The following is a 26,526-nucleotide window of genomic DNA, read 5'->3' as shown; positions in this document are numbered from 1 at the left end:
GTAGTAGCAAATTGATATATTTTTGTATAGAAAATAAAATATGATCGCATAAATAACATTTTCGTTTTTTAAGATAATTGTTTTGTTTTAAATTTTGAATACATGTAACATATCCAAGAGGGCATAAAGACATAAACAATAAATACATTTTGAAACATGTTTCTGTTACTTCATAATTTGGTAATCCAATTATTAACTTAAAAGAAAATCATGTACATATATATAATATAATTATATTATGCAAGTGTTGATCTTCTATCACAATCATAAACGTTGCAACTGTTATCTTACGCATATTACTTTCTTATAACAGAATTACATGCATTATAACAAAATATTAATTAATCTAATCAATCTTTGATTTTGCGCATGCGCATACGTTTTATCGACATTTTACAAACATTATTCTTTTATTAATAAGGTAAAATGGTATGAATATGGTGTATTTCATATGGAAAAAAATGTGTTATGTTTTTGAATCCCTTCAATAAAAAAAAATGTTGGCGGAAAAAGTTTTTTGAAATGAAGAGAGAAAAGGTAAAGAATTGCGTGCATTCTCGTTTTAAAAATTTACATTTATATTTCTTTAAAAATAATACATGGTATTATAAACATTATAAAAAAGGTGCATATAAAATGTTTTGAAAAAAAAATTCCTCCAAATTATATTAATGAACCGTATATTCTTCAGTCATTTACATTACACATCATTCTAAAACACGTTGCGCCCGTATTTTGTGAACCGTCCAAAATAATCTCTTAAAATCTAAGCAATAATGGCTTTACTCCAAGATGATTCTACCTTCAGATATAAATTTATGATAACATTATATGAATAAATAAATTCATATAGATAATGTAAGAACAGTTTAAGACATAAGGCGAATTATCAAAATGGTATAAAACACAGTTTTATATATATATCACATTTTGTGGTTATTTATTTTATTGACAGTATGCTGCAGGAAGACTTTAAAAGCTTTGGGAAGGAAAAGCCGACCTAAATCCTTTCTGCACCAAACTATCAAAATTTCATAATAATTCTACCACGTGAAAATGCTGATTATAAATTTCAGTAAAATAATTGTGCTAACACGCTGCGCTTCTGCATATGCGTAGCACATTTCAGGCACATATAACCACATGGTTGTTTCGATGTTTCATATTTTGCATAGCAGCAGCAAATCTGATTTGCTATTGTAGATATTCTCACATACTCTACACATTAAAGACTTTTTAGTCATTTCTCTCAAATACCCTTTTCGCCATTTTCCTCACATTTATGTTATCCAAAACAACACATTTGCTACTTATTAATAATTCTTGTCCACCCGATCTCTTTTACACTGATAGCGTTTGCTACGCATATATTATTATGTCATCAACGCTTAGGAAGCATTAATGTTACGTCATCAATGTTACGTCATCAATTGCTTACTAGGTAGCACCAAAATTACGCATTTTGTTATCTAACACAAAACGTGGTGCCTGTTGTCTTTCACTCACTCTCATTTTCTCATATTTATATCAGGAATTATATTAATGCTCGTAAGGATCTAATCGCTGTGTCATTTGCCCATATGGATTGTTTTGCATGACGTTGTATTCTTGCGCTTTAAGTCTAAGAGACGCTATGCTGCCCATACCAGGAGGTGGACTGTAACTGTGGTTCATAACGGCACAACTTGAAGTGTTCACGTTGAGATTGTTATACGAGGTAGGATTTGGCCATCCCATATAGTCTGTATTCATTGGGGGTCCTCGTGGGGTAACTGGTTGTTCTATTGGCATTGCGTCAGGAGGGCGCGCGTACATATTTCCCATTGGGCCTCGCTGTGTTAACATATTTCTTTCGTTTCGACGGAATTTCGCTCTTCTGTTCTGGAACCATACCTGTCAACAAGATAAAAAAATATCTAGATGTATTGTATCCAAATTTATTTGCTCTTCAAGATATATTACATAATATTATATATCAAATTGTTTAAGTCTTTACTATTGACAGGGGCATAATATTATATGTTGTTTTTTTAAATAAAGGTAAACGTTACACATAGGACATTTAACTAAAAGTTAATATATATCTTTTCACTAATACAAAATATATATATCAGTCAGCTCTTTTCATTTGTTTTCATTAGAAAATAATTGGTATAGTCTACGTCTATTTGATTTTGCAAAAAGACTTCTCGTTTTGAGTAAAATATAGCGCACATTTTTGGAGTCGAGACATGCAGTGTATAGAGCATATTAATAGTCATGCATGCTGAAAGAATTGGACATCAAGAAAATAAATCATGCGATGTCAAACGATATTGCACTCAAACAAGTCAACTAATTTAGTTATAACATAGAAAAAAATTTAAAGGAAAAGACGTTGATTTATATACTCCGGACTACTAATTTTCATGACGTCATTTGATCTATTGACGTCGTAGTTGACAACTGTCAATTACATTCGAGCATAAATTGTAATAACACAATTATATTCAAAAGTGCAACCTCTGCAGGGCGACCCTTCCTCTTTACAACAACAGTCTTATTTTATTTTTCAATTAGACTTCACAACAGATTTAACCTGTCTAGAGCAACACCTCTCATCGACGACCAAAATCTAAACTTCCGAAAGAGCGGTGCTCTGCAAAAGTTGTACTGATTTTTTTAACAAATAGAAGACACGATAAAGTGAAAAACATACAAACTGGAATAAATAAAATTCATGAAAAGTCTTTTTCGAGTAATTTACCTGCACCCGGGCTTCACTTAAATTTACACGCCTTGCCAACTCCTCCCGCACAAATGCGTCCGGATAATGTGTTCGTTCAAATACTCGTTCTAGTGCCGCTAATTGTGTACTGTTGAAAGTAGTCCTATTCCTACGCTGTTTTCGTCTGCGTTTACTATCTTTGTCATCTTTGTCGTCTTCAGGTCCTGAAAATATCAGAAATTTCTGTGTATCAACTAGGTTAAAATAGAATACCATGGCCTACTGATTATGATATCTGCCACTGAAGACAGGGGTCTTGCATCCGAGCCCTAATTAGGTCACAACAATGTTTCCTCACGTGGCAACAGTACTGTTTAGTTTCATGGAAAGATTTTGGTTATGAAAAGTTGTTATAATTTTTTATCACAATGGGGCTGAAATTAATATGTTTCAAAAAAACTACCATGGATATCAAAAATATGGAAAAAGCCATATATCCTAACTGCAAATGCAAGCACTCAATATGTATTAATACATTTTATCCACGAATAATTTGAGGGTATTTGAAGACAAGAATTACGATTACTTCATTTTGATCATAAAATGTTCCACACAGTTTTGTATAGCTTTGTACAACGGTATATATATATAGCCCATGGAATTAATGAGATATACAGCATTCGAATTCCGTGCAGTTTTCGCCTAATATAAATTGGTATAATATTTATAAATCCCGATGAAGGCCATTGTTTAAAACCTGCCAATAATCTAGTAAATTGTGTTTTTAGGTCCCTTAAACATTGAGTTGTTCTTTTACATCCCTTTCCCTTTCAAGCCACAAGAAACACGCATGTTTATTGCAGGCATAAAAAGGATAAAAATAACCCCCCAAAAAGTATATAAATACTAGTAAAATAAGATAATATAATTATGGAATCTAAAGGTAATTTTTGAAAGAGACCGATACAATGGCATAATCCTTCAATGTAAAACATAACAACAACACCGAAAAACAATCAAACTATGATATCAAGCGTTGAAGAAAAAAAACTATTAAATATAATCAAATTTGATATAAACGTCTTTTGTAGAATATTTTCAAAAAACTAAACGAGACGTTTTGAACCCTTCGTGGATAAAAATCCATAGTTAAACAAGCCAATTTTAAGATAAAGGCAAAGAAAAAGAGTGACTGTCAAAACAAAGGATCATAAGTGCAAATATAATAAACTGAAGTGCATTTCTCTGGTGAATTGAAGATCTTTCAAAGCATTAATGATGCTTTTTATCATCTTTACGAAAGAAACTTGAAGAAAATACAAACATTTTAATTTACACAAACGTGAATAAAGTGTATCGTTCAAAATGTATTGATATATTATGATATTTGTTGTTAAATAAATCAACATATTTCTCTTAAAACACAATTGCCTTAAACCAGGGGCTTAAGCATTTTGTCGTAAATCTTGAACAACATGGTTTTCTTTAAACCTCTTTCAAGAGGAGCGAACTGATGTATTGTTAAAAGATCATGAAGACCGAAGATACACAATGAGTTCAAGAACGAAGATCTGTTTCACCACCATATGTTCCTGAGAGCTTTTGAGAGTTCTTCAAGTGGAAAGTCTATACCAAAACGTAAAAACTGGCTTTGATTTTCTGTGGTGTAGAAAACGGTTAACCGAACGACAGTCAAAACACTTTTAGTTAATGATGTACTTTATTACTTGGAATGAGACAGAATAGCATAGAATATGTTCATAAACTTAACCCCCTTTCGTCATAACTCATTTTACCCTTCGCAAGAATTTCCAAAACCGTCTTCGGGTAGTTTGTCTTTGGAATAGATCAGTTATCGAAAAGAGGCCATGTCGTGAAACGAAATGTTCCAGGTAAGTTTATTACTTCTTTTCGTTTTTGATGTTTCTTATTGAAAAGAGCAATTTGTACACAGGTCACCTAATTGTACACAGGTCACCACTTTGTACACAGGTCACCAATTTGTACACAGGTTCCCTATTGTAACAGCAGGTCACCTATTTGTACACAGGTAACCACTTTGTACACAGGTCACCTATTGGTACACAAGTAACAACTTTGTACACAGGTCACCTATTTGTACACAGGTAACAAATTTGTACACAGATCACCAATTTGTACCCAGGTCACCAATTTGAACACAGATCACCTATTTGTACACAGGTCACCAATTTGTACACAGGTCACCAATTTGTACACCGGTCGTCTATTTGTACCACTTTGCGACGAAATAGAAGGTTTTTCTCCCACAATTAACCATTGCTATATACGTATAGACATTTGTTATATTTTTGTGTTACTCAATTGTCTTTAAATTTTCGTTCTTAATCCTAATCATACCGTCACATTTGATTGATTCTTTTATCTATAGTCTCCTCTATACATTTATCTTTAAATTGTATAAAAGACACTGATATTTTGGGGGGGGGGGGAAATCAAAACAGTAGAGAGTTTTGCAAACAATAAACCACTGCAACTTTCAACTTTAAAATAACATTTAAAATTTACGCAAATGTATATATTTATTATTATCATTTAATATTATTAGGTGTTGAAATTTTGCTACTTTGTTTTCAAAAAATAAAATGGAGAATTTGAGTCTGATCATTTGTTTATATTTTAACACGCTCACACAAGACGCACCAGATGACCGCCATAAGGCCTAGACCTGGAGAGAAAAAAGCAGTCAATGATATATGGCTTAGATTAATGATAGGCATTTTAACAAGCGCCTAGTGGAGGTAATCATAATTACATGTTTGCGTTTTATTGACACAAGTGTTACCAAAATGATGAAAACCCCTGTCACTACAACAGCACCGGTTCTGAACGTGCATGTTCAAATCAAAGATTCTTTAGAGACTGTTTTTGCACGTTTGGACGCCATTGTCAAAATTGCATGTCGGGATAACATGTATTCAGACGCCATATTGGCTAGGTTGAAAATGAAAACGTGGTGCAGTAAGTGTAGGGCTATAAATTTTACTGCCGTCTATAGACAATCTTAAATGTTTTCATCAAAGTCTATGTTTTTGTATCGGCTGCTAGAATTAGATTTGTTTTGACATACTTCAAAATACGAATTATCCGACTAATGTGCCCAAGTTTTGTTACAAATCGTGTAAAATATGCATTGTGTCTGCTTTCATACCGTCAATAAAACGTAAGTATTTGCACGTCTGTTTACGCTGTTATAGAACCGTCGTTATAAAACTAACGTAACAGGGACTACTGTCTAATATCGTAGCAGAAAATTAAAACGTGTTTGTAATGTGTCATTTTTTCCCCCAGATTATTTTTACAAAAATATTTACTTATATATATACTAACATCCCCATCTGTTTTGTTATCCTTTAGATATTTTATAATTTTACTGCGATAATTGACTTTGATAAACTAGCGCAAATTTTCTAAGATACGTTGAAATATCAATATCTGGCGATTTGCACGCACATTATTTTTGTGAACGATTGGTACGCTTTAACGCGACTTTTATAGAGAGTATTTGTTTCCTTTTTTCGGACTCCTCGTTCACAAAAATAATGTTTACAATACAGACTAAATCACACGCAATGTTAGCAGCTCTTAAACGTACAATAGTATGTATAAAGAGACACAGAATATATATCACATAATTATCACAAAGTAAAATGCTATATTAAAGAGTGATCTGGTTTAGTATAAAATCTATACTTTATTTATTAATACTGAAATATTAACAGCGAGTTTACAAAATTATGGATAAGCTTTCTACTAAAGAAAATTTGTTTTTGAAGCTACCCATTGATGTTCAGTGGTGAAGTACAGATATGTAATTTTCTACATTTGTTCAACATTTAAAGCTGCATGATGAGCAGAAATATTTCAAGAAAATCAACGAAAAATTTAAGAAATTTTAGAGTATTCACAATTAAAGAAATATCTTACATGTTGTATACAATAAATGACTGATTTTGCAGTATCTATTATCATATTTCTAATGCGTTACTAACGCAGTAAAGCATATTTTTCCATGTTCTGATATATTTTTTGTAGTTTTCGCAGATTTAAAGTGTCATTTGCAATGAGTAAATTACTTTCACCTGACAATGTTTTACTTTTTAATTCGTTTTAATTTCTTTCATAAAAATTAGCATGAATCTGACTGCTTTTAAAGTACATTATACACACATCACAAACTTAAGCTAATTATTCTTACCCTGATGAGCCCGAAAATGATTGGATTTTGCCATCAGTTTAAAGCCAGGCCAGCCTGCAGCACATCCACGCAGACTGACCAGGCTCTTCACTGTTGTCCGGCCAACTTCAAATTTTTCATCTTAACATCCCCAGAATTAAAATGGATAGTTCCAAAAAAGAGGGATCTGGACAAATCCATTTAAGAAATTCAGCAGTTTGAAGGTCTATGAAAAATGCTGATTTGAATGGAGACATTGAAGGAGTACATCCACGCAGTCCGACCAGGCTCTTCACTGTTGTCCGATCAACTTCAAATGTTTCATCTTAACATCCCCAGAATTAAAATGGATATTTCCAAATGAAGGATCTGGACAAGTCCGTTTAAGAAATTCAGCAGTTTAAATGTCTATGAAAAATGCTGATTTGAATGGAGACATTGAAGGAGCTCAGTTGAGGTTAAAAAATCTGATTAAAATCAACTCCTAATTAACAATACGCATAAGGATCTGACGACCACCAATAGGAGGTCACCTTCTCGTGACCTTTCAAACACCCAAATCAGCTCTAATGAGGTTTAAAAGTCTAAAATTAAAAACAATTAAAAATGTTTACATAGATATTTAAAGTGAAGCACTTAAAACGGGATACTATAGAAATTACCTAAGAATTAAATTGGAAAATTGATAAAAGCCCGGTTTGCACGCTTGTGGGTTTTGAGTCTTTTGCACCATAAAAATGTTAGTCTGGAAAAACCAAATGAGGTAATGATCTGAAAATTTGCACACTAGTTATTGGTTAAGACCTACATCAAATTCTTCACAAATCTCTGGAAAATATCTCCACTCATGTCAATAACCCCAAATGGAGTATATTTGAACTTTTAATATACATGTAGTCAATTTAACCTGTATGAAAAATTAGCGGTAGAGAGCGTTTTATGTTATATTTTTAATCATGAACTTTGCATACTTGTTTAATCCCCGCATTTATTATTTCTTGACTACTGGATTATTTATTACTTTTTTTTTCTGAAAAATGGAAATTTGTTGAAAAAAAAAATCCTAATTATTTCTAATAAATTTTTATATATTATTCAGACATATGATCATATATTATTTTTTTCATCAATAAATAAAATGTTCATTAAAATATCAGTTTTAAAAAATATTCCTGTATTACAATATTTGCAAATATTTCACGTAAAGTCTGCATTCAGCATTCAGTATTTTACCGGTAATACGTTTAATGTTTTGTAAAGAATTATGAAATACGCGAATCTGTACATTAACGTTTAATTGTTATTTTCTATGGAGCCTATTGCATTAAAGAAATTAGGAGAATCACAAAATAGTTATTTATGTTTCATACCCCCCTATGATATTCTGCGCTTCCATCAAACATCCAGGGCTCCACGATAATGGAGATAGGTGCATTCTTTGAGAGTTAACTATACGTATAATGCGTCTTAGTACGTCCTCACAAGTAAACATGTTTCTTTTCTTGATGAATTTCTCGGCAGGGAGTCACGTTTATTAGATGTTTTGTACATCTGCGTTACTACCCCTTCGCAATATGACCGCCATTTTTGCTAGGAACCATGGAAGCACGTGGCAGTGTAATAACGTCTGAATCGCCAGGCGCTTGTTTTTAAAGACTCTTCCTGACACTTGTAATTTGTTTTTACATACGTTACAACCATTTTATTGAAACGTGAAAGTGTGTGGATAATGAAAAACCCGCATGAGGCACAAAATATGGCTCATCGGTTTCGGCAGACGATTTAATGGCACAAGGTTCTGGAAGACTCAGATCATTCATTCATGCTGCTAATAAACCGAAGACAGTGAGTGAAAAATATGTGAAAAAATGATTAATAGCATATTGAATAGACTTGGGTTACGAATGTTGATAAATATCAATTATAATATATGAAAATGTACAAACATATGACTGACGGGTCTGCCCTTTCGTTGAAGGAAAAACGTAAAACCCGTGCTCATCTTAATTAAATTTCATTTCAAGCATCAAATGCTCCCTTTGAGCAAAGTGCATCTTGTAATTACACAGGACATCTGCTAATTATACATTCGATACATCAAATAGTTTTGCTAGTAAATGGCGCAACATCAAAAACACATTAGAACAAAAGTATGTTATAAAGAATGTAAAAAGTAGGAGGTTTTTTTTGGTACGTTCCAAAATTATATATTTATACATCTTTCTAACGCATCATTAGAAGAAAACAAAAATATTGACATTTACGCTTAAAGAAAAACGGTAATGGCAGTTTTAGCGAAAAGTCATCTTATTTGATTATATGATTATTTGTTCTAAAAGGATATAAAGTAATATCTTATGAAATATTTGCATCAAATTTATAAACAGTGGGTTTGCGACCAGCATGGGTCCAGACCAGCCTGCGCATCCGCTTACAAACCCTATTAAGAGAAACTGGTAGCAAATGGATCCTGATCAGACTGCGCGGATGCGCAGGCTGGTCTTGATCCATGCTAGTCATGTTGGTTTTGTCGTGACGCGGCTCAAACAATGTTATTTGCATAATATTATGGTAAATGCTCGAAAAAGTTATAAGATTTTAAAATGTTTCTGTCATTTAATAAACACACATTGTTATTTATTTTATACGTAAACAAAATAAAATGTTCCGGAACAAAATTTTATGCTGTTATCTTAAGTAAAGTTTTAACCTTCACCAATTCTTTTTCATTGTAAGGTTTATTAAATTCCAACTGCTTATATTGTAAACTAAAAACAGCATATTTATATTAAATGGCTTTATACACATTAACGTTTCTTTCTTTTTTCTTTCTTTTTTTCCCGCTTTTTTTCATCATAAGTTAGCAGGTACTTGTAATTGAATACATCTAACCAGTTTCAATTAATTCATAATTAAATGGTATTTTCTCGGTCCCAATTAGCTCAGTTTATGTTTTCCTAAAGTAAGATTATGTCCACAATTTAACTAAATCCCTTATAAAACTCAAGAAGTTCTTAACTTTTAGAGCATAGCAAGATTTGTTTTTCATTCCATCCGGTTTCATTCTGCTGTTCAGGAAGGATATGACAATATAAACATAAACATGTTCAATGAACAAACACGAAAACATAAATGAGCCGCGTCACGACAAAACCAACATAATAAGTTTGCGACCAGCATGGATCCAGAACAGCCTGCGCATCCGACCAGTCTGATCAGGATCCATACTGTTCGCTTACAGACCCGATAACAAGTAGAGAATCTGATAGCGAACAGCATGGATCCTGATCAGACTGCGCGGATGCGCAGGCTGGTCTGGATCCATGCTAGTCGCAAACCCATTATGTTAGTTTTGTCGTGACGCGGCTCAATTATGTAGTGAGGTATCAAACATACATGTATTTCAAATTTCCTTTACTCTGGTTGGCTTTGCTTGACTAAGACTACACAACTGTTATCTTTGTATTAAAGAAAACAAAACGAAATTTGATTAAAACAAACAAATTTACACACAGAAAATCACGTTGTATATGATAGAAATACAGTTGAAACTATAGCTGGAATAAAGAACGTTTAATTAGATGTACTGTATTAATTCTAATTTATAAATTATAGAATAACCTTATTGAAGAGAATTAAAAATGTTGAGCGCATTTATTTCTAAAGAATGTCGCTATAAGCTGGATACTCAGTGGATAGGTCTACAATGCGCACATTTTCAAATATTGATACAAACAATAGAAATTTATCATTTGTATTTTCTTATAAACTTCAGATGTCAGAATAAAAACATGTTGATAAAGTTATAAGTGATTTAGAACGATTTAGATTTATCTAACAAATAATAATATTTTGTTCTAAAACACTGTACTATCTGCTATATAAACACATGTAATATCAAATCCTGAACTATTTTTTTCACACTTTCCAACAACTGTATACATGTATAGTTATTTCATGGTTTGTTGTTATGTCTAATAATAAATACTTTCAACGTAATTATTCATTGTATTACAGACTTTCTATTATAGACCGATTCATTTTAAGTTAAATGAATATTTCTATTCTAATGTGTCAGTCACAATTCCTTAAAGAAATAAGAAATGAGACTTATATAAAATTATATCTACTACATAGGTATATAATAATAATAATAATAATAATGATGATGATGATGATGATGATGACGATGACGATGACGACGACGACGACGATGATGATGATGATGATGATGATGATAATAATAATAATAATAATAATTTTTCATCTTGGTAATTGACAAAACAATAAAAAGTCTAAGTAATAAATTAAAGATATTTAATTATTATCAGAGTAAATTATTTTAATCCCAGAATTTTATTGAAATATATGAATTGCTATGCAAATATTAAATGTCTTTAATTTGAATAAGAGAATGAATAAACCATGTACTGGAAGCTGCTTTCCCTAAGTACAGGTCAGGTAAAGTTTGTCAGTTTATTGTGACTACCTATAGTGTGTAGTATTTTAAACATATCAAATCTACTTTGTGTGAAGTCAAAACATATTTATTTCCTATTTACAAAGGGACTGTGTAGCAACTATCAATATTTTCTAATATTCAATTTAAATATAGTATATTTTTAAAGTCCTGTTCCCAAAATATAAATAAACTCAGTCATAAACTTTTCAGCTCAGCAAATTTAGAATTTGCTAAGTTTTAATTATCGTGCGAATTTTTCAATTATTTCCGCTCTTGTTGAAGTATTTTAGAAATTGGTCTTGATTGGTAACAATTAGTTTAACAAGCAGAGAATACCGGCTGTCTTATGATTATTTATTTAATTAAGAACTGGTCTGTATGTATGTGTGGAGAACTTTACTTCATCACCCATTTCAAAATTACTTTTGGGTCCTTTTACCTATGTAGGAAAAGCGGTTGGTCTATGGACCTTGAAATCAAAAGTTCGAGTACTGAGCGAGACACGCGAATGACCGTGACAAAATTATGCTCGAGCAAATGGTGATTTGTGATTGAGTTATAAATTATACATGTAATAGTATTCATAAAAGGCAAATGAACGAAAATGATGGTGTTTTTTTGTATACGATAGTTGAAATAAATGTAATTTTCATGAAAGGAAACTTCACAAAAATAGTATTTTTCAATTTTGATTTCCAAGTGTTTGTAAACATAAAATTTATAATTTCTTTGTCTTTTACAATTAATTATATCGACTTATTAAAATGAAATAGACTTGAAATTTAATGCAGCTCTCAAGTGAGATAGAACATTATCAAGTGTTTATATTTTTTTTTTCAAAACGTAAATGCATTGTTGACAAAAATAACCTGCTACAACAAACAAACAAACAAACATACATGCAAAATAAACAGGTAAACGTACACACAATGATAATCAAAATGAAGTCAGCTTTACAACTGTAAGATTTTCAATGTATCTAAGAATAAAAATGGAAAATATTATTTTTAGAAAATCAATAGTTTCAAAGAATGAACCAGTTTTGTCATCAAAGTCTGAAAGACAGCGTAAATTAATGGTGAGAATACGATCGAAGAATGTTGAAGAGATTCGGAATCTTTTATAAAAGACCTCGTATCTTTTTATACAGGAATTCTATACTATAAAATGAAAATAAAAACGTTGCCATTAATGTAACGGGCCGCTCGTTTTTGTAGCAAACGGTACCAAATGTTCTATATCTGTTCCACAAACATTTAATTAAACCTTTGTTTTATCACTGCTCGGGTCATATTCAGCCGTTCGTCTTCGTACTAATGATACTTTTAACAATTAAAACTAAATTATGCCCGTTCCTTATCGGCGCGTCCCTTCGCGAGCATCGGGAATAACTAATCAAGTGTCACCTTAGAACCTTTATGGAAAAGAGCGTTATCTTTTCGGTATAAATCGAGCGTAACTCGATTCCGGGACGGAACGGCATTGTCAGCGGAATGACGAACGCGGCATGAGATCTTCTGCTATAAATTGTGAAGGTAATTATGTGAAATAAATATCAGTATTATGTGCTAGAGATGGTCCGCTGAGTTTACTGCAGTACAAGATAGGTTGCAGACATTTTTGAAGATTTCCAGAGACCCGGTGCTACACTACTACTGTTTCATAGCGTTTTACTTTGATGCAATCCTACATCTGAGAGAAAATTGCCGGAAAAGAACTGATACGGGTCTACTTTATGCACATGTGTAATAATTCATAGTATGATTATGGCATGCTTTTTTACATAGCCATATCAAAACAGTAAAATCACGTCGATTTCCGCCATTTTCCGTTTGTAACTCTTTTATGTTAAGATTTAAAAAATGAGGTAATATGCCGTAGTTCTTCGAATTTAGTTGAAATTAAAAAAAACATCAGTTGTAAATGAGAATAAAAGACAAGGCTTATAAAATTTCGAAATAAATGGTTTGTTTGAAATAGGCTATCATGTTTATTATGTAGAACATACATGTATACTAGGTGAAGGAAAACGCATTTGAATGAAAGAAAATTACAGAATACAATTACAGTTTTGCATAGTGAACTTTAGAGTTGAAAACAAACAACAACAGCAACAACAACAAAAAATAATGTGGAAAAAAAGAGAAAAATACAGGGAAGGAATAGAATAAATAGAGAAAAGATGGGACGGAGTATATTGTAGTTTCCCGAATTTGCTACACTGATTGATTTTCCTAAATCACTATGTCGAATATATATCAACTATACATTAACTTTCGTTGTACGAGTATATCGTACGGTTTTCTATATCATAATAATAATAAATCAAGATAGACATTTATATTCGTCTTTTCGGATATATAAAGAGAACCGTTACCTTGACTTCGGCTGTGTAAATAGGTGATTGCATTAATGAATGAATTACAACAACATAGCAAAATATAATAATTATCAAATTACCAACTGCCTAAACTGTTCAGAAGAATTACAAACTATCAAACGGTTGTAGATCTGTTGTAATACAGATAGTTTTACCTAATTATCTTAAATGGGCGCGCCCATTTTCCAATTTGGACTAAACCATTTATTAATTTAGAGACATTTGCAAAATATGTACTTGTTGAAAAGCGAGCATTGCAGATCATGATCAGACGATACGCGGATCTTGGTCGGCACATGTAGCACGGATAGAATCAATTGTCACCAGAGGCCAAAGTATTAATATAATAATTGTTGTTGTACGCTATACATGTATACAAATTTTAGAATCAAAATACGATACTTATGTATAATTATGCAAATGACTCTGAAGGTAAAAAAAAAAGAAATCTATTGGATGGGTCAGATCGTTTGCATCAAAGTAATTATACTAGGACAAAATATGCCAACAAACACTGATAAATTGTATAATTTACGAGTGAAAAAAAAAAACAAGAAACTGTGTAAAAATAAAAGAAACTTTTTTATGGCTGGAACTTCAAATATGCATGATCTTAGTGCAGAATGATAAAAAGGAAACGTTCTTGATAAGAAAAGGCCAAAATTATTGCATATATATTTTTTTCTGCTGAATATTCATAACTTAGTCTCTTTTACTTCTGCTATAGCTTTAGCATCAAATCTTACTTGATTATAGAACTCCACGGAAAACACGGTGCTGAATATGTTATTATACACATAATTTGTGCTAATCGATCGACTTGGCGATTACACACAGTTCTCGGTGTTTACAATAGAAACATATCAAATAGTCGCTTAATCAAACATAAACAACAAAAACACGTGTTCGAGATGATGAGCACGCGCTCGGGGAAACGCGATCCAGATAATGAAGTATCCAGATATCGTCTGCTACGGAGCACGTTTAGGAAGGAAAAAAAAGTAGAGAGAAAAAAAAGAATGTAAAGTTATGCTTATCATAATGAAGATATTTGTTTCATTTTTATATATTTTGTTATCAATTTCATTTCTGTTTGATGAAGGATAGCCTCATTCATCATACATGTTAAATTTTAAAGTTTTTTTTTCTCTCATCTTTTCACCTTGTAATTTCAAAAAGAAATAAAGAAAAAGAAAACAGTTTTGCATGCGTAAATATGGTTGATGCAAGTTGCGTTTTATTTAAGTTAAAAAAATCAATGCCAGCCTTAATTAATCTGGTGTTAAGTGTAGCTATGTTTAAAGTCACATCGACACTAATGAACGTCATTTATTTAAAGGCACACCGTGACAATTATTCTGTTCCTTGACACAGGGAAAATTATGTGTACCAAGTTATTTAGATCTCTTGTTTTTCGTAATAATGAAAACATTTCAGAACAAATATTTGTTTGGATATTTTGCTATAATATCGGCTAATTTTGTTTATAAGTGCTAACTACCTTGTACTCTTATTCTATATATTTAATAGTTAATATATTTAATTTTTTCTAAGAATTGAACTCTGTACACTTATATATTCTAATAACAAATGTTGCAAATGTTGATTTATTTTTTCTTCAAAAATTTCAAGTATCTGTGAAAATATTATTTTAGATTGACTTCTCACTTGGCAAAGAAATATTAACGTCTTAACACTAATGTATATTTAACAATGGCAATACATTTGTAATTCATTCTTCTGCATTACTTCATTTCATTTATGTTATGTATTAAATATTTTCATAAAAACGATGTTGGAAGCAGCGAGGTATCTCTTGAAAAAACATGCGTTTCTGGCTCAGCAATTTTGATTGAAATGTACCGAAATTAAAGTGTTTCCGTGGCGACTCTACGTCTCGCAAGAATCTAAGCGTTCTTGGTGTCGTCTGCGAAAAAAAATCCTTCCGCCATTTTCACGTCTGCTTTTTTCCGGAGTTTGTGTTGGTATAAACGCTCCGGAAGAAGATTTCTGATGCAGTAAGTTGATACGTCAGAGTTAATAAAAATAATCCCCTTTTCCCGTGAAAAGTATTTCTAGGATTCTATGGCTGAACAAATGTGATTTCGTTTGTATAGAACGATGGCATATAACTGCCAATTTTGATCTATTGCGCTCCATGCATGATGGACGGTTATTTCCACTGATATCACATCTTAAGGAGATCTGCTCAAGTAACTGTTATGAATACATTGTAAATATACGAATGAAACAAGAGTCTTTAGGCAATAAAACCTTTGTAAAATATAATCTCTCTAAACGCTATATGCTTCAGATAATACTTTATTTAAGTGCAAGTGCACATTTCTTGACATTAAGCATTTTGATAATTAGAGGAAACATAAGTTTATTTTCTTTGTGTACCTTTCAAACAATAAGAGGCATAAAATATAAATAGAGTTGAATACCAAAAAAGAAAGAAAAAAAACAGAAGAAAAAAAACAATATCAACCCGTTACCACGCTAAATATTTCTATTGGACTTGTCCATCTTTTTATTTGGACAAAACCATTTGTCGTTTAATAACATGTACTGACTACAAAGCAACAGTGCATACTATGCTCAGACGGACAGACGGCGCAGATATACCGTCTGATCGTGGTCTACACTGATCGCATATGTAGAATCTGCTGCTGCAACAAGGTTAGGGCTTAACACGTTCATAATACGACTAAAATTAAGTTGCAATAGTACGTTCTTGAGCCCTCCGATTGTTTCCATAGTCCTTATGTCTCATTGTGTCACTTTATGTCTCCTCATGTTTATTTAAGGATGTCATCTGCTCTTTGGAAATGTAGGATTCACCTTTGTGGTGTTTGGAAAAAAACAACCGCAAAACAGCAACAACAAAAAATAAAAAAGCCCGTACTTTTTCATGATTAATTATATTTTTAAGCTTTGCTTTTATTCCCCTACACTAACCAAGTATGTCTCTGGCTAACCTAAACCCCTTCAGTGACGAGAACTTTAAAAATTAAATGAGAACCTTCGAGCTGTTTAACCTTTAATTTTTAGAGAATACGTCAAAAGAAGGCACGTGGACATAAAGAACATATAAATGGAAACAAAACCATATAATTTGACCCTAGAATAATGAAGTTGACCCTTGAATCATGAATTTGTCCCTGGAATAATGAATCTGGTCCTGGAATAACGAACTTATCCCGGAACAATGAATTTGGTCCTGGAATATATTTGATCATAGAATAATTAATTAGGCCCTGGCTGGAATAGTAAATATGGCCCTTGAATAATATATTAGGCCTTGGAATAATGAATTTAGCCCTGAAATATTGAATTTGGCCATGGAATAATGAACTTGGCCCTAGAATAATGAATTAAGCCATGGAATAGTAAATATGGTCCTTGAATAAAGAATCTGGTCCTAGAATAATAAACTTAGCCCTTGAATAATGAATTTGGCCTTGGAATAATGGTTCTGTGTACTAATTTTAGTCTATTATTTTAATTGTTTTATTTTTTCAGTTGTTATTCTTAATTACCCTCTAAACTGTCTAAAAGCGTGATAACTTAATTATAGTTATTTTAAAAGATTTGATAATATAAATGTATATTTCAATTAAGTTCAATTATCCATTAAAAATAAGTTTTGTTTTTCAAAACGAGACAGCCCAATGTTTTTTTTGTGGACTCAACCTCAAACAATTTTGATATTGCTTGGTACTGCTTGGTTGTGTAATAGTAAAACAATCTTCAAAGTTGTTGTTTGTTGTTGTTGTTGTTGTTTTTCGTGATTTTTCTGGACCATAAGACGGTCTTAAAATCCTGAATATTGTCTATCTTTACTTATATTATCTTTACAATATAACTATTAGTCGTGGACTAAACATGTTAGACTCTGGACTGATTTTCTACACAATACTAGAAGCGTGGCTTATAAGCAAATCCACATGTTAACAACATCTGGTATACATAATGAAATGTCTTTGGGGTTATTCGTAGTCATGATTCGTACACTCAAGATATTGTATTTGATAACTAACATTATGGGAACCACTTTTTATGCCTTCTGTTTGACAGGTAAAAAAACATACAAGACATTTACTGTTTAAGTGCCTTTAAAAAATAATCTACTGAAAAAATATTTGTCTTATAAATAAGCTTTTTATGTTACAAAGTAATATCATAATTATGCGCTCTTCCGTTGTTTTATTTTTATTTATTTTTGACATAACAACATAATTTTACAAAATATACAGTTTTGTCTTTGTTGTACATGTATATACAAAATAAATTTATTGGAAACAGCGTTGACAAAAGATCTTTAGTGAATGGTAACTTAATTAAGACTAATGAATCATAGTAAAGGTAGTTTTCCTTCAACAACAAAACAAAAACAACGAAAAAATAACCAACTTCGATTAATTTAGTATAATAAGCCATGTTTATTTAGTGAAACTATCTTTTCACATATTTACAGTGTATAGTTCATATTAATCGCTTTCAAGTCCGCATCTTGGAAACATTGACAGATACTGTACGGTGATAACATCCTGTTTTATATTACATGTACGTTGTTGTATCATAATTGTATATGTTTGAACTATATGAAATAAATACTGTTTATACCATATTCTGATGACATCATCGGACACGTGATTCAGATCTATATTTAGATGTCCGAAAGGCTAGGCAATCAACACGAACTTTGTAAATTCCAGCGTATTCGTCGCTTCTAACGTAAATAGATGACAGTATTAACACATTATTTTCCTTTCCTAGAAATATGTTGGAATGTGTGGTTTTTATGTTTTAACTTAATAAATGAATTGGATAAATTAAAAAAACAATAACAACAATCAAACAAAACCCTTACAACAACAGACGACATTTTAAGCAGACGACACTTTTTCCCCATGCAAAGGGCTTGAAGGAAACCTCATATCTTGCCGAAAATAATTAAGACACAAAACGTGTTGAAAAGTTAATCAACTGCTGGGATTTAAAAACGTAAAAATACGTGATACAATCGTTTTAAACCGGAAAAAAAATGGAATCTTTATTCCCACAATATAAAAACCATTAAAACCATACAGCTATAATATACATAATCTGCACGCTGTATTTATGCTTGTTTTATCATTATGGAATCAGTGAACCCCTCTGAACCCCTGTGTGAACCCCTGTGAACTTCTTAATAATCCGTAACCTCCGTGACTGGTTTTGCTCTGATTCAACAGCGGGTAACGGGAAAAGGGATCATGTATGTGGGACCCTTTAAACATTTATAGATATTATCTTCATAACAGGGATTGGTAACGGGGAAATATTTTGTGATATCTCACTGATAAATGAAAGAGAGATTCTGTACATATTACCAGATATCAATTTTAAGTGTTAGAAAATAAAAACATATTTATTCCGTATAATTATCTATTAAAGATCCATCTATCAAAGATGATAGAATATGTTTCTTAATATTTTGCGCAACTCATTCGTTTGAAATCTTCGAGTATTTACGACTTTAATTTTAAAGTGAGTTGGTCCATAACAAAAGATCTGTGGTACAATAAATAACTTATATTTTGATAGTATTCAGTATCATACTTGAAAACAAACCACGAAATAATTATACATGGGTGTTGTTGGTAAATGTTAGATACATAATCCGATATGACATATCTATATATAGCAAAACGTAAATTGATCCAGAGCGAAATATACAAAATATATTTATTATTTTTGTTATCATTATTATTTTATTATTATTATTAGTTTTTTTATTATTATCACGATCATAAATGTTCGTATATACAATGTAATCACTTTAGAACTCTATCCAGAAATATTTCATATGAATATCCAAAACATACATTGCTTTTGCTTTTATCATTATTTGAAACCAAATGTAGACCAATCCACTTTAAAAGAGAAATCTTTTAAATTTTCCGATCTAGTTTGATAATTTTCAAAGAAAATTCCGTAGAAGACAATTATCTGAAGGAAATGTCATAACTTATCGATTTTTTGTTGATGTTCTCACTTTTATATGGTGTTACGTCTCTAGTGAATTTTCAGTTTTGAAAAAATAAATAATTATAACGAATTTAAGTTTACTATACAATGTGATCATAGTCAGCACTGTTCGCTCTTCAGTCAGTACATATATTTTTAATTTTTCCTAATTTTTTAAAAATGTTTTTGTCCAGATTGAAAGATGGACAAGTTCATTTAGCGTGGTAAGGACGGAAGAAGTCATTCCTTTTAACCCGTAATGCGCATGTCATTTGCTTAAAATGTCGTCTGCTATTTTTTTTATTTTAATTCATCCGTTTTTCTTAAAATCCGAAAAAAGAGTGATTGTCATATAGATATTGGGATCACTCTAGACACTCTGTAGGCTTATTAATAATTTATATTTGACCCAGAAAATATTCACAATTGGAAAGAAATTAAGTCAAAATAAATTTATTTTCATTATAAATCACGAAGCGATCATTCTGTCGATTTTAGGCAATCGCATCTTCTCGGCCCTTTCCGTCAGTCTTCGGATAAGACGAGATGTTCCGAATGGATTTTAGTCTATAGTCAACATTAACCTTTGCTGGGCACTGGATCAGAACAAGAGTACCCAGGTACCAAGTTTTTTGACCGTCGCCCTGTACTAACAAAAAAATGTATTTATGTCACGAAAATTGGTTACAAATGAAGAAAGCAGACGACACTTTTAGCAGACGACATGTTTCCCAGCATGCAATAGGTTGATGCATATTAAATATTTTTCTAGTAAGAGGCAGAGCAAGAGCTTTAACGAGAACGTGTTTTCAAAATTAAGTGGAATACTTGACTGAAACATAACGTGTAACCCCCTAATATTCGTATGGAACCACTTGAGAATATTGGAGATTTTTTGCATTCTGTTTTGAAATGCGAGACGTATTTTGACACTTCCCCCTTCAACTTTTTTCATGCTGCTGAGAAGTCTTTATTGTATTTTTTTTCATTGTATGTGTATATTATATACATGTATGTATAAGCATACTTTGTTTCTGTCGCTTCTGTTCCCACTAAAAAGTTATAAATGTGCGACATATGGAACATGATGGTGCCACATATAACGAAATATGGTCAATTATTGTGCCACTTATAACAACATATGGTCAATGATTGTGCCACATATAACGAAATATGGTCAATAATTGTGCCACATTTAACGAAATATGGGCAATAATTGTGCCATATATAACGTCATATGGTCAATAATGGTGCCACATTTAACGTCATATGGTCAATTATTGTTCCACATATAACGAAATATGGTCAATTATTGTGCCACGTATAACGAAATATGGTCAATAATGGTGCCACATATAACGAAATATGATCAATATAACGAAATATGGTCAATTATTGTTCCACATATAACGAAATATGGTCAATTAATGTGCCACGTATAACGAAATATTAAATCAAATAACGAAATTGTAATTTTGTATCACTAAAGTTGGTTAATAATGTGCACAAACTTAATATGATCAATTTGTTACGAGGATAAAAAAGGTCGAATTACCATGTGTCTAGAATGTAAATCCGTATAAAAAACTGAATTTTATATCAACAGCAAAACGGATATAAAGTAAAATAGTGTCAAAAATACAAATACCTAAAATTACCTAACAGATGCAATTAAAATTATGTGTGTTTTCGGTAAGTAATAATTTTCATATTATTTTAATCTCTAATTGTTACGTGCCTTAATAAATATGTAGCATAAAAATGGAATTGTGAAACAGTATAATTTTAATTAAATTTGAAAATGAAGTAACAAATTGATATACATGTAGATGAGTACACTAAATGCTTAAAATACATTTTTTTTCAGTACAAATTTCGAGTAAAATTAATATATGTCACTGTTTATATATTTCACGAAAAGTTCAAATCGAAATTAATAAATTAAATTGTTTACATTGGACTTAATGTTTACGTTATATCTGAAACTTCCGACGGGAATATACACGTGTAAATCATGTCGAAGAAGAAGAAAGATCAGAAGAAGAAAAAGAAGAAGAAAAGAAAAAGTACGTATCTATAAGAAAGCATAACTTAGTCTAATGGGTGAAAATTATTAGTAAATACGTTGTACAAACATAACCGTCCTGTACATACATTTTTATTTTCAAGTGGATTCCCGTCCCTTTAGACAACTGTTGATAAAAAACAGACCCCTTTAAAACAGCTATGTAAATTTTGAACATCCTTTAGTTTCTAACGGAAAGAGCTACCTTAAAATGTTTGTTTTTGTTTATTTTTTACTCGGGGCTATTTAGTGCCATCATAATATGTAGCGTTTGTTTGCACCATCTTTTCTTCGCGAGTTTCACGTGCGTATTTTTACACGATATATCTCAGTAATTACAACCCTTTGAGCACGGATTATGTCGGATCTATTTTATTTGAAGTAATGTACAAATATATTGCTGTCGACCATTTTTATGCGGTGGGAACATGTGTACAACACATTCGCCATACTGAATATGTTCATAAAATGAGTAAAAAATTATGTTGAATAAACCACAGGCGTTCGGCACATTTGCCGTGCCAATAATGGTCAAATTGTCATAAAATAATCACCCCTTGATCATCAAGAACAAAATTACTATCCAGCACCCGTTTACTAAGATTTGACCATTACTGGCATGGCAAATGTGCCGAACGCATGTGACATTGACCAGTATCACAAAATTTTATGGATATTTTTTCTTTTTTTTCCTCAGTGTATTGTGGATTGCCGGTTCTATTTCTAAAAATACTTCACAAAAATCCAAAAGATTATAAATGTTTGTTGATTGTCACGGCACATGTTATGGAAATAAACCACAGAAAGTATTAAATAAGTACAAAAATGCACAAAATATTACGATATCATTATGACATTGGAAACGAAAAATAGAATTATAATGAAAATGACTGAATATTCTTTTAGCAAATGTATACAATATACAACATGTACGAGAAAATTACGTATATTGTTTTATGCGGCAAAAATAATAGAGCAAGATTTTCTGAGGGGTTGGGTTTTACGTCGCACCACCTCTACCAGGGTCATATGACAACGTTACAGTTGTACCGGTAGAGGTAGGCCCTAGACCCGCTGCCTGTGGAATAATTTGGGGCACGAACGAGCACCTGAGTGGAATGACCGGGCTGGATAAATTACTCACATGAAATGATTAAAAGTCCGTTGCGGAATCGTTATTATTATCATTATTGTCACTTTAATTATCACTTTTTATCATCATCAACATCATCATTATCACTTTTTAGAATGATATTGGAAGATAATTGTTTAAGCATTATTATTATTATTATTATTACAACTTATTATGACGATCATTATTTCATTTCATTATCACTATCATGACTACATTAAAGTTATCATTAGATAAATCATTTTAATATTATCATTAAAGGGACTGCACTGAGGATTGTGACATACCGTGACTGGAAATAAATTTTTTTTAAGATACTTGTCACATTACATTAATGGCTGGACTAATAACTTGTGTGCAATATTTCTCACTCAGTTTTCCGGAACAATTATTTAAATCGTTCAAAATGACACACAAAAAAAGGGAAAAGCGTTTTATGAATTTAAATCCAACTGGGCACAAAAACAAATCGATTTTTAATCTAATTCTCATAAAACTTCTTTATCTTTTGTATATTTTTCAGGTGAGGCTATGAAACAGTTTCAACTTTTATGTTCCTTTATTAATACCATTTATTTTGTATTAAGTAAAGTATTTATGTATATATAGATATTGTAACAACAGAACATAAGCTTTACAAAACATAATGTGAACTTTAAAAAAATCATGTGAACTTTAAATAAAAAGACATATTGTAATGAACATCTAAAAGAATTAAATTAACATTTTAATATACTCGATGACATCATTGACTACGATGACGTCCAATATTTATTATTTTAGTCAACGTGGAAAATCATAGAGATTTCTGTAGCGTAGAAATTATACACACATAGATAATTAGTAAACAAAACAAATCACGTGACCGTTTTTCTCCAATCTCATTAATATTCATGTTGGGGCGAAGCTCATCTAATTAGCTAATTAGATATCCTTCCTTATCAAATATAACGCATTAAGAGTAATTTATTTAATTACATAGATTTCTATGCTGATTACTTTTATATGGGTCACATACGGTGTATAAAAACAATGGTGTATGGAGCAGCAAGGGTTAGGGGAACTATCACTTTCTTTCGCAGTATCTCTTCGCTTGTACGAAGATGTGATAGGGCAAAAATAGCATTTTACCGCACGTGCGTCACACGTGCGATTGATAGAAAAGTAATGTTCCTGTCCATTCTATATAAGCTAGAATATTATGCAAATATAAACTCTAAAAATTATTATTTTAAGATAGTATAAAAAGAAACTGAATGTTGACAAACATTATAGATTGAAAAGCATCCATATTGTCTGAAATGAAAAGCGTGTGAAAAGGCAAACAAATTGGGTTCCAGTGAATGTTTTTGATTCTATGCGAAAATGTATAAATATGTTTGTTTCATATCATATCATATCATATCATATCATATCATATATCATATCATATCATATCATATATCATATCATCATGTCATGTGTCAATTTAACTCTTAATATTAAAAAGAACTTAAAGAATTACGATGTATGCATTACAATATTTCCTACACCTAAACTAACAATTCCTAACACGACAAATGTACACTCTCGCCCCTACCCTAACGTTTCCCCGCCCCCATATCATGTCCGAATATTCTTACTATAGTATTTACCATTTTATAATAAATGGCATTAAAAATAAATCGCCAACCAAAATAAAATTGAAACCATAAATTCCTACTATACACAAAAACAGCTCTGAGAAATATTAGAAGCAAAGTATTTTCTATGCATGTGGTTATTTATCACTTTTGTTTTTACATTTATAAGTGCCTTCAAATCTCTCAACAGCTCGTTTTTCCCGTCCCAAAATTTTCAGAAGAATTAAACCAATTACAGAAATCATTATTCTTGGGGGTATAATTATATATGCCGTACAACACGACTGTTACTTTATCCCTCCCCCCCCTCAATTCCTCACAGACACAACACATCAAAAACAACATAAGAATTTACATTTTGTATTCTTTGTATTTGTAAAATTTTTGGATAATAAATTAAAAAGAAAAAAATGCCCTCATTGAAATAAAAGTCATGAAAAGACTTCATCTTTCAATTTGGACAAAACCATTTATTATATTTTAATAGGGAAAAAATAAAATATATGATGGCTGAATAGCGACCAGTGCAGATCATGATCAGACCTCAAGGATGTGCCGGTCGGTCATGGTCAGCACCGGACGCACGGTTTGCACCAGTTGCGGCCAGAAGATACGCTTAAGGAAAAAAATATGTTTTATTAACATTGTTATTATAGTTTACTTTATTATTATTTTTTAAATATAATAATTTCGTTATCCTAAATTGAACTGAATTAGTCCGTATATTTTTTTATTGATATACATTTATCTTATTTTAAGCTTATCATTTAATTAATTCATTTTTATACTTTTGTTTTGTTATAACTTTACTCAGATTATTCCAACATTGGTAATATTTAACCACATCTTCAATTTATAAATATGTAATTGGGCAAATAAATACTATAGAATATATTAAATAAACATAATTAATAAAGGATTATTCCAAAAATTTTGCTAACTATGCATGCCATGTAACAATTACTGTTTCTCCTTTTGAACAAAAAAATAAATAAATACACATCAGATACTTTAACTTGATGCTCGTACAAAAAATTATGACATCAACTTTAGCACCAGGTTGTCTTTTAAACTAAGTGCACTCTCCTTACATAAGAATTACCCTCAAGATCTCGTTACTGTATCATATATATGATAATTAAAAAGACATATGTCGCTCAAGGCAATACCTACCAGAGTTTGGATCATGTTGGTGCGAATCTTGGGGTTCCTCTTTCAGGCACTGCTCCTGTTGCATCTTTTGTTGTTGACCCATGAGATCTATCTCGTTGACCAGTGCTTGTGTATGTCCGTCCGTCTGAATTCCGCCGTTTGGCGAGTCCGGGGTGCAAGTTTGTGTAGGCAGCCCAGGGGATGGGTCCGTGTTCGCAAACATTGCACAGTTCTCGCTCGGAATCTCGCCTAAGTCCAATAAATGATTCACAGAAAAACTTCCTTTACTGTTTTGTAATGCGTTATGATAAGCCAACTTATCAAATGAACTGTACTGTCCGTCTCCCTGTTGTAGCATGGAATACACACTCATTTTGTGACTTTAACTATCTAAATCTTCCCCTCTTTTTTTACCTTTCCCTACCTTTTCCCTTAATTAGCTCCCGCAGTGAAAGAATGCCGTTTGGTATTCAAGCTTATTAGAAAACATAATATTTACTTCAGAATGATCACTCTCTGTCTCAAGGAAAAAATATTAAATCTATCTAACGTACGTCCTGTATTTTTGTTTTACTTTCTTTTCCTTTTTCTTCTTTAGGCTGAAAAGAATGATCAGCTGTCAAAAAAACATTAATTAGAAAATTCGATTTGATTTTCACAACTTAATCGTTTATACGTTATCAAGATTACGTTTGATGCCGTTAACGATTATAATATTCCCGCCTGCACGATTCCTCAACTTATAATAAATTCTGAATAAATGAACAGGTACTGT

The 26,526-nt window shown here is 31.6% G+C and overlaps 1 protein-coding gene across 1 annotated transcript; it reads right to left on the bottom strand.

Moving 5' to 3' along the window:
- Nucleotides 1-314: 314 nt before the first annotated feature.
- LOC132736697 (paired mesoderm homeobox protein 2-like) lies at nt 315-26,526 on the bottom strand. The gene is made up of 3 exons (XM_060723887.1): nt 25,773-26,526; nt 2,747-2,931; nt 315-1,893 (listed from the first exon to the last, which is right to left on the bottom strand). Exons 1-3 carry the CDS (start codon nt 26,122-26,124, stop codon nt 1,540-1,542), a joined length of 891 nt encoding a protein of 296 aa, XP_060579870.1. The 5' UTR covers nt 26,125-26,526; the 3' UTR covers nt 315-1,539.

Source organism: Ruditapes philippinarum, unplaced genomic scaffold (assembly GCF_026571515.1).
Source record: "Ruditapes philippinarum isolate M1 unplaced genomic scaffold, ASM2657151v2 ctg3510_1_1_1_1, whole genome shotgun sequence".
In the NCBI taxonomy this organism is placed as follows: Eukaryota; Metazoa; Mollusca; class Bivalvia; order Venerida; family Veneridae; genus Ruditapes; species Ruditapes philippinarum.
Note: the sequence above shows the minus strand (reverse complement) of the source record. Positions and strands in the feature narration are given on the sequence as shown.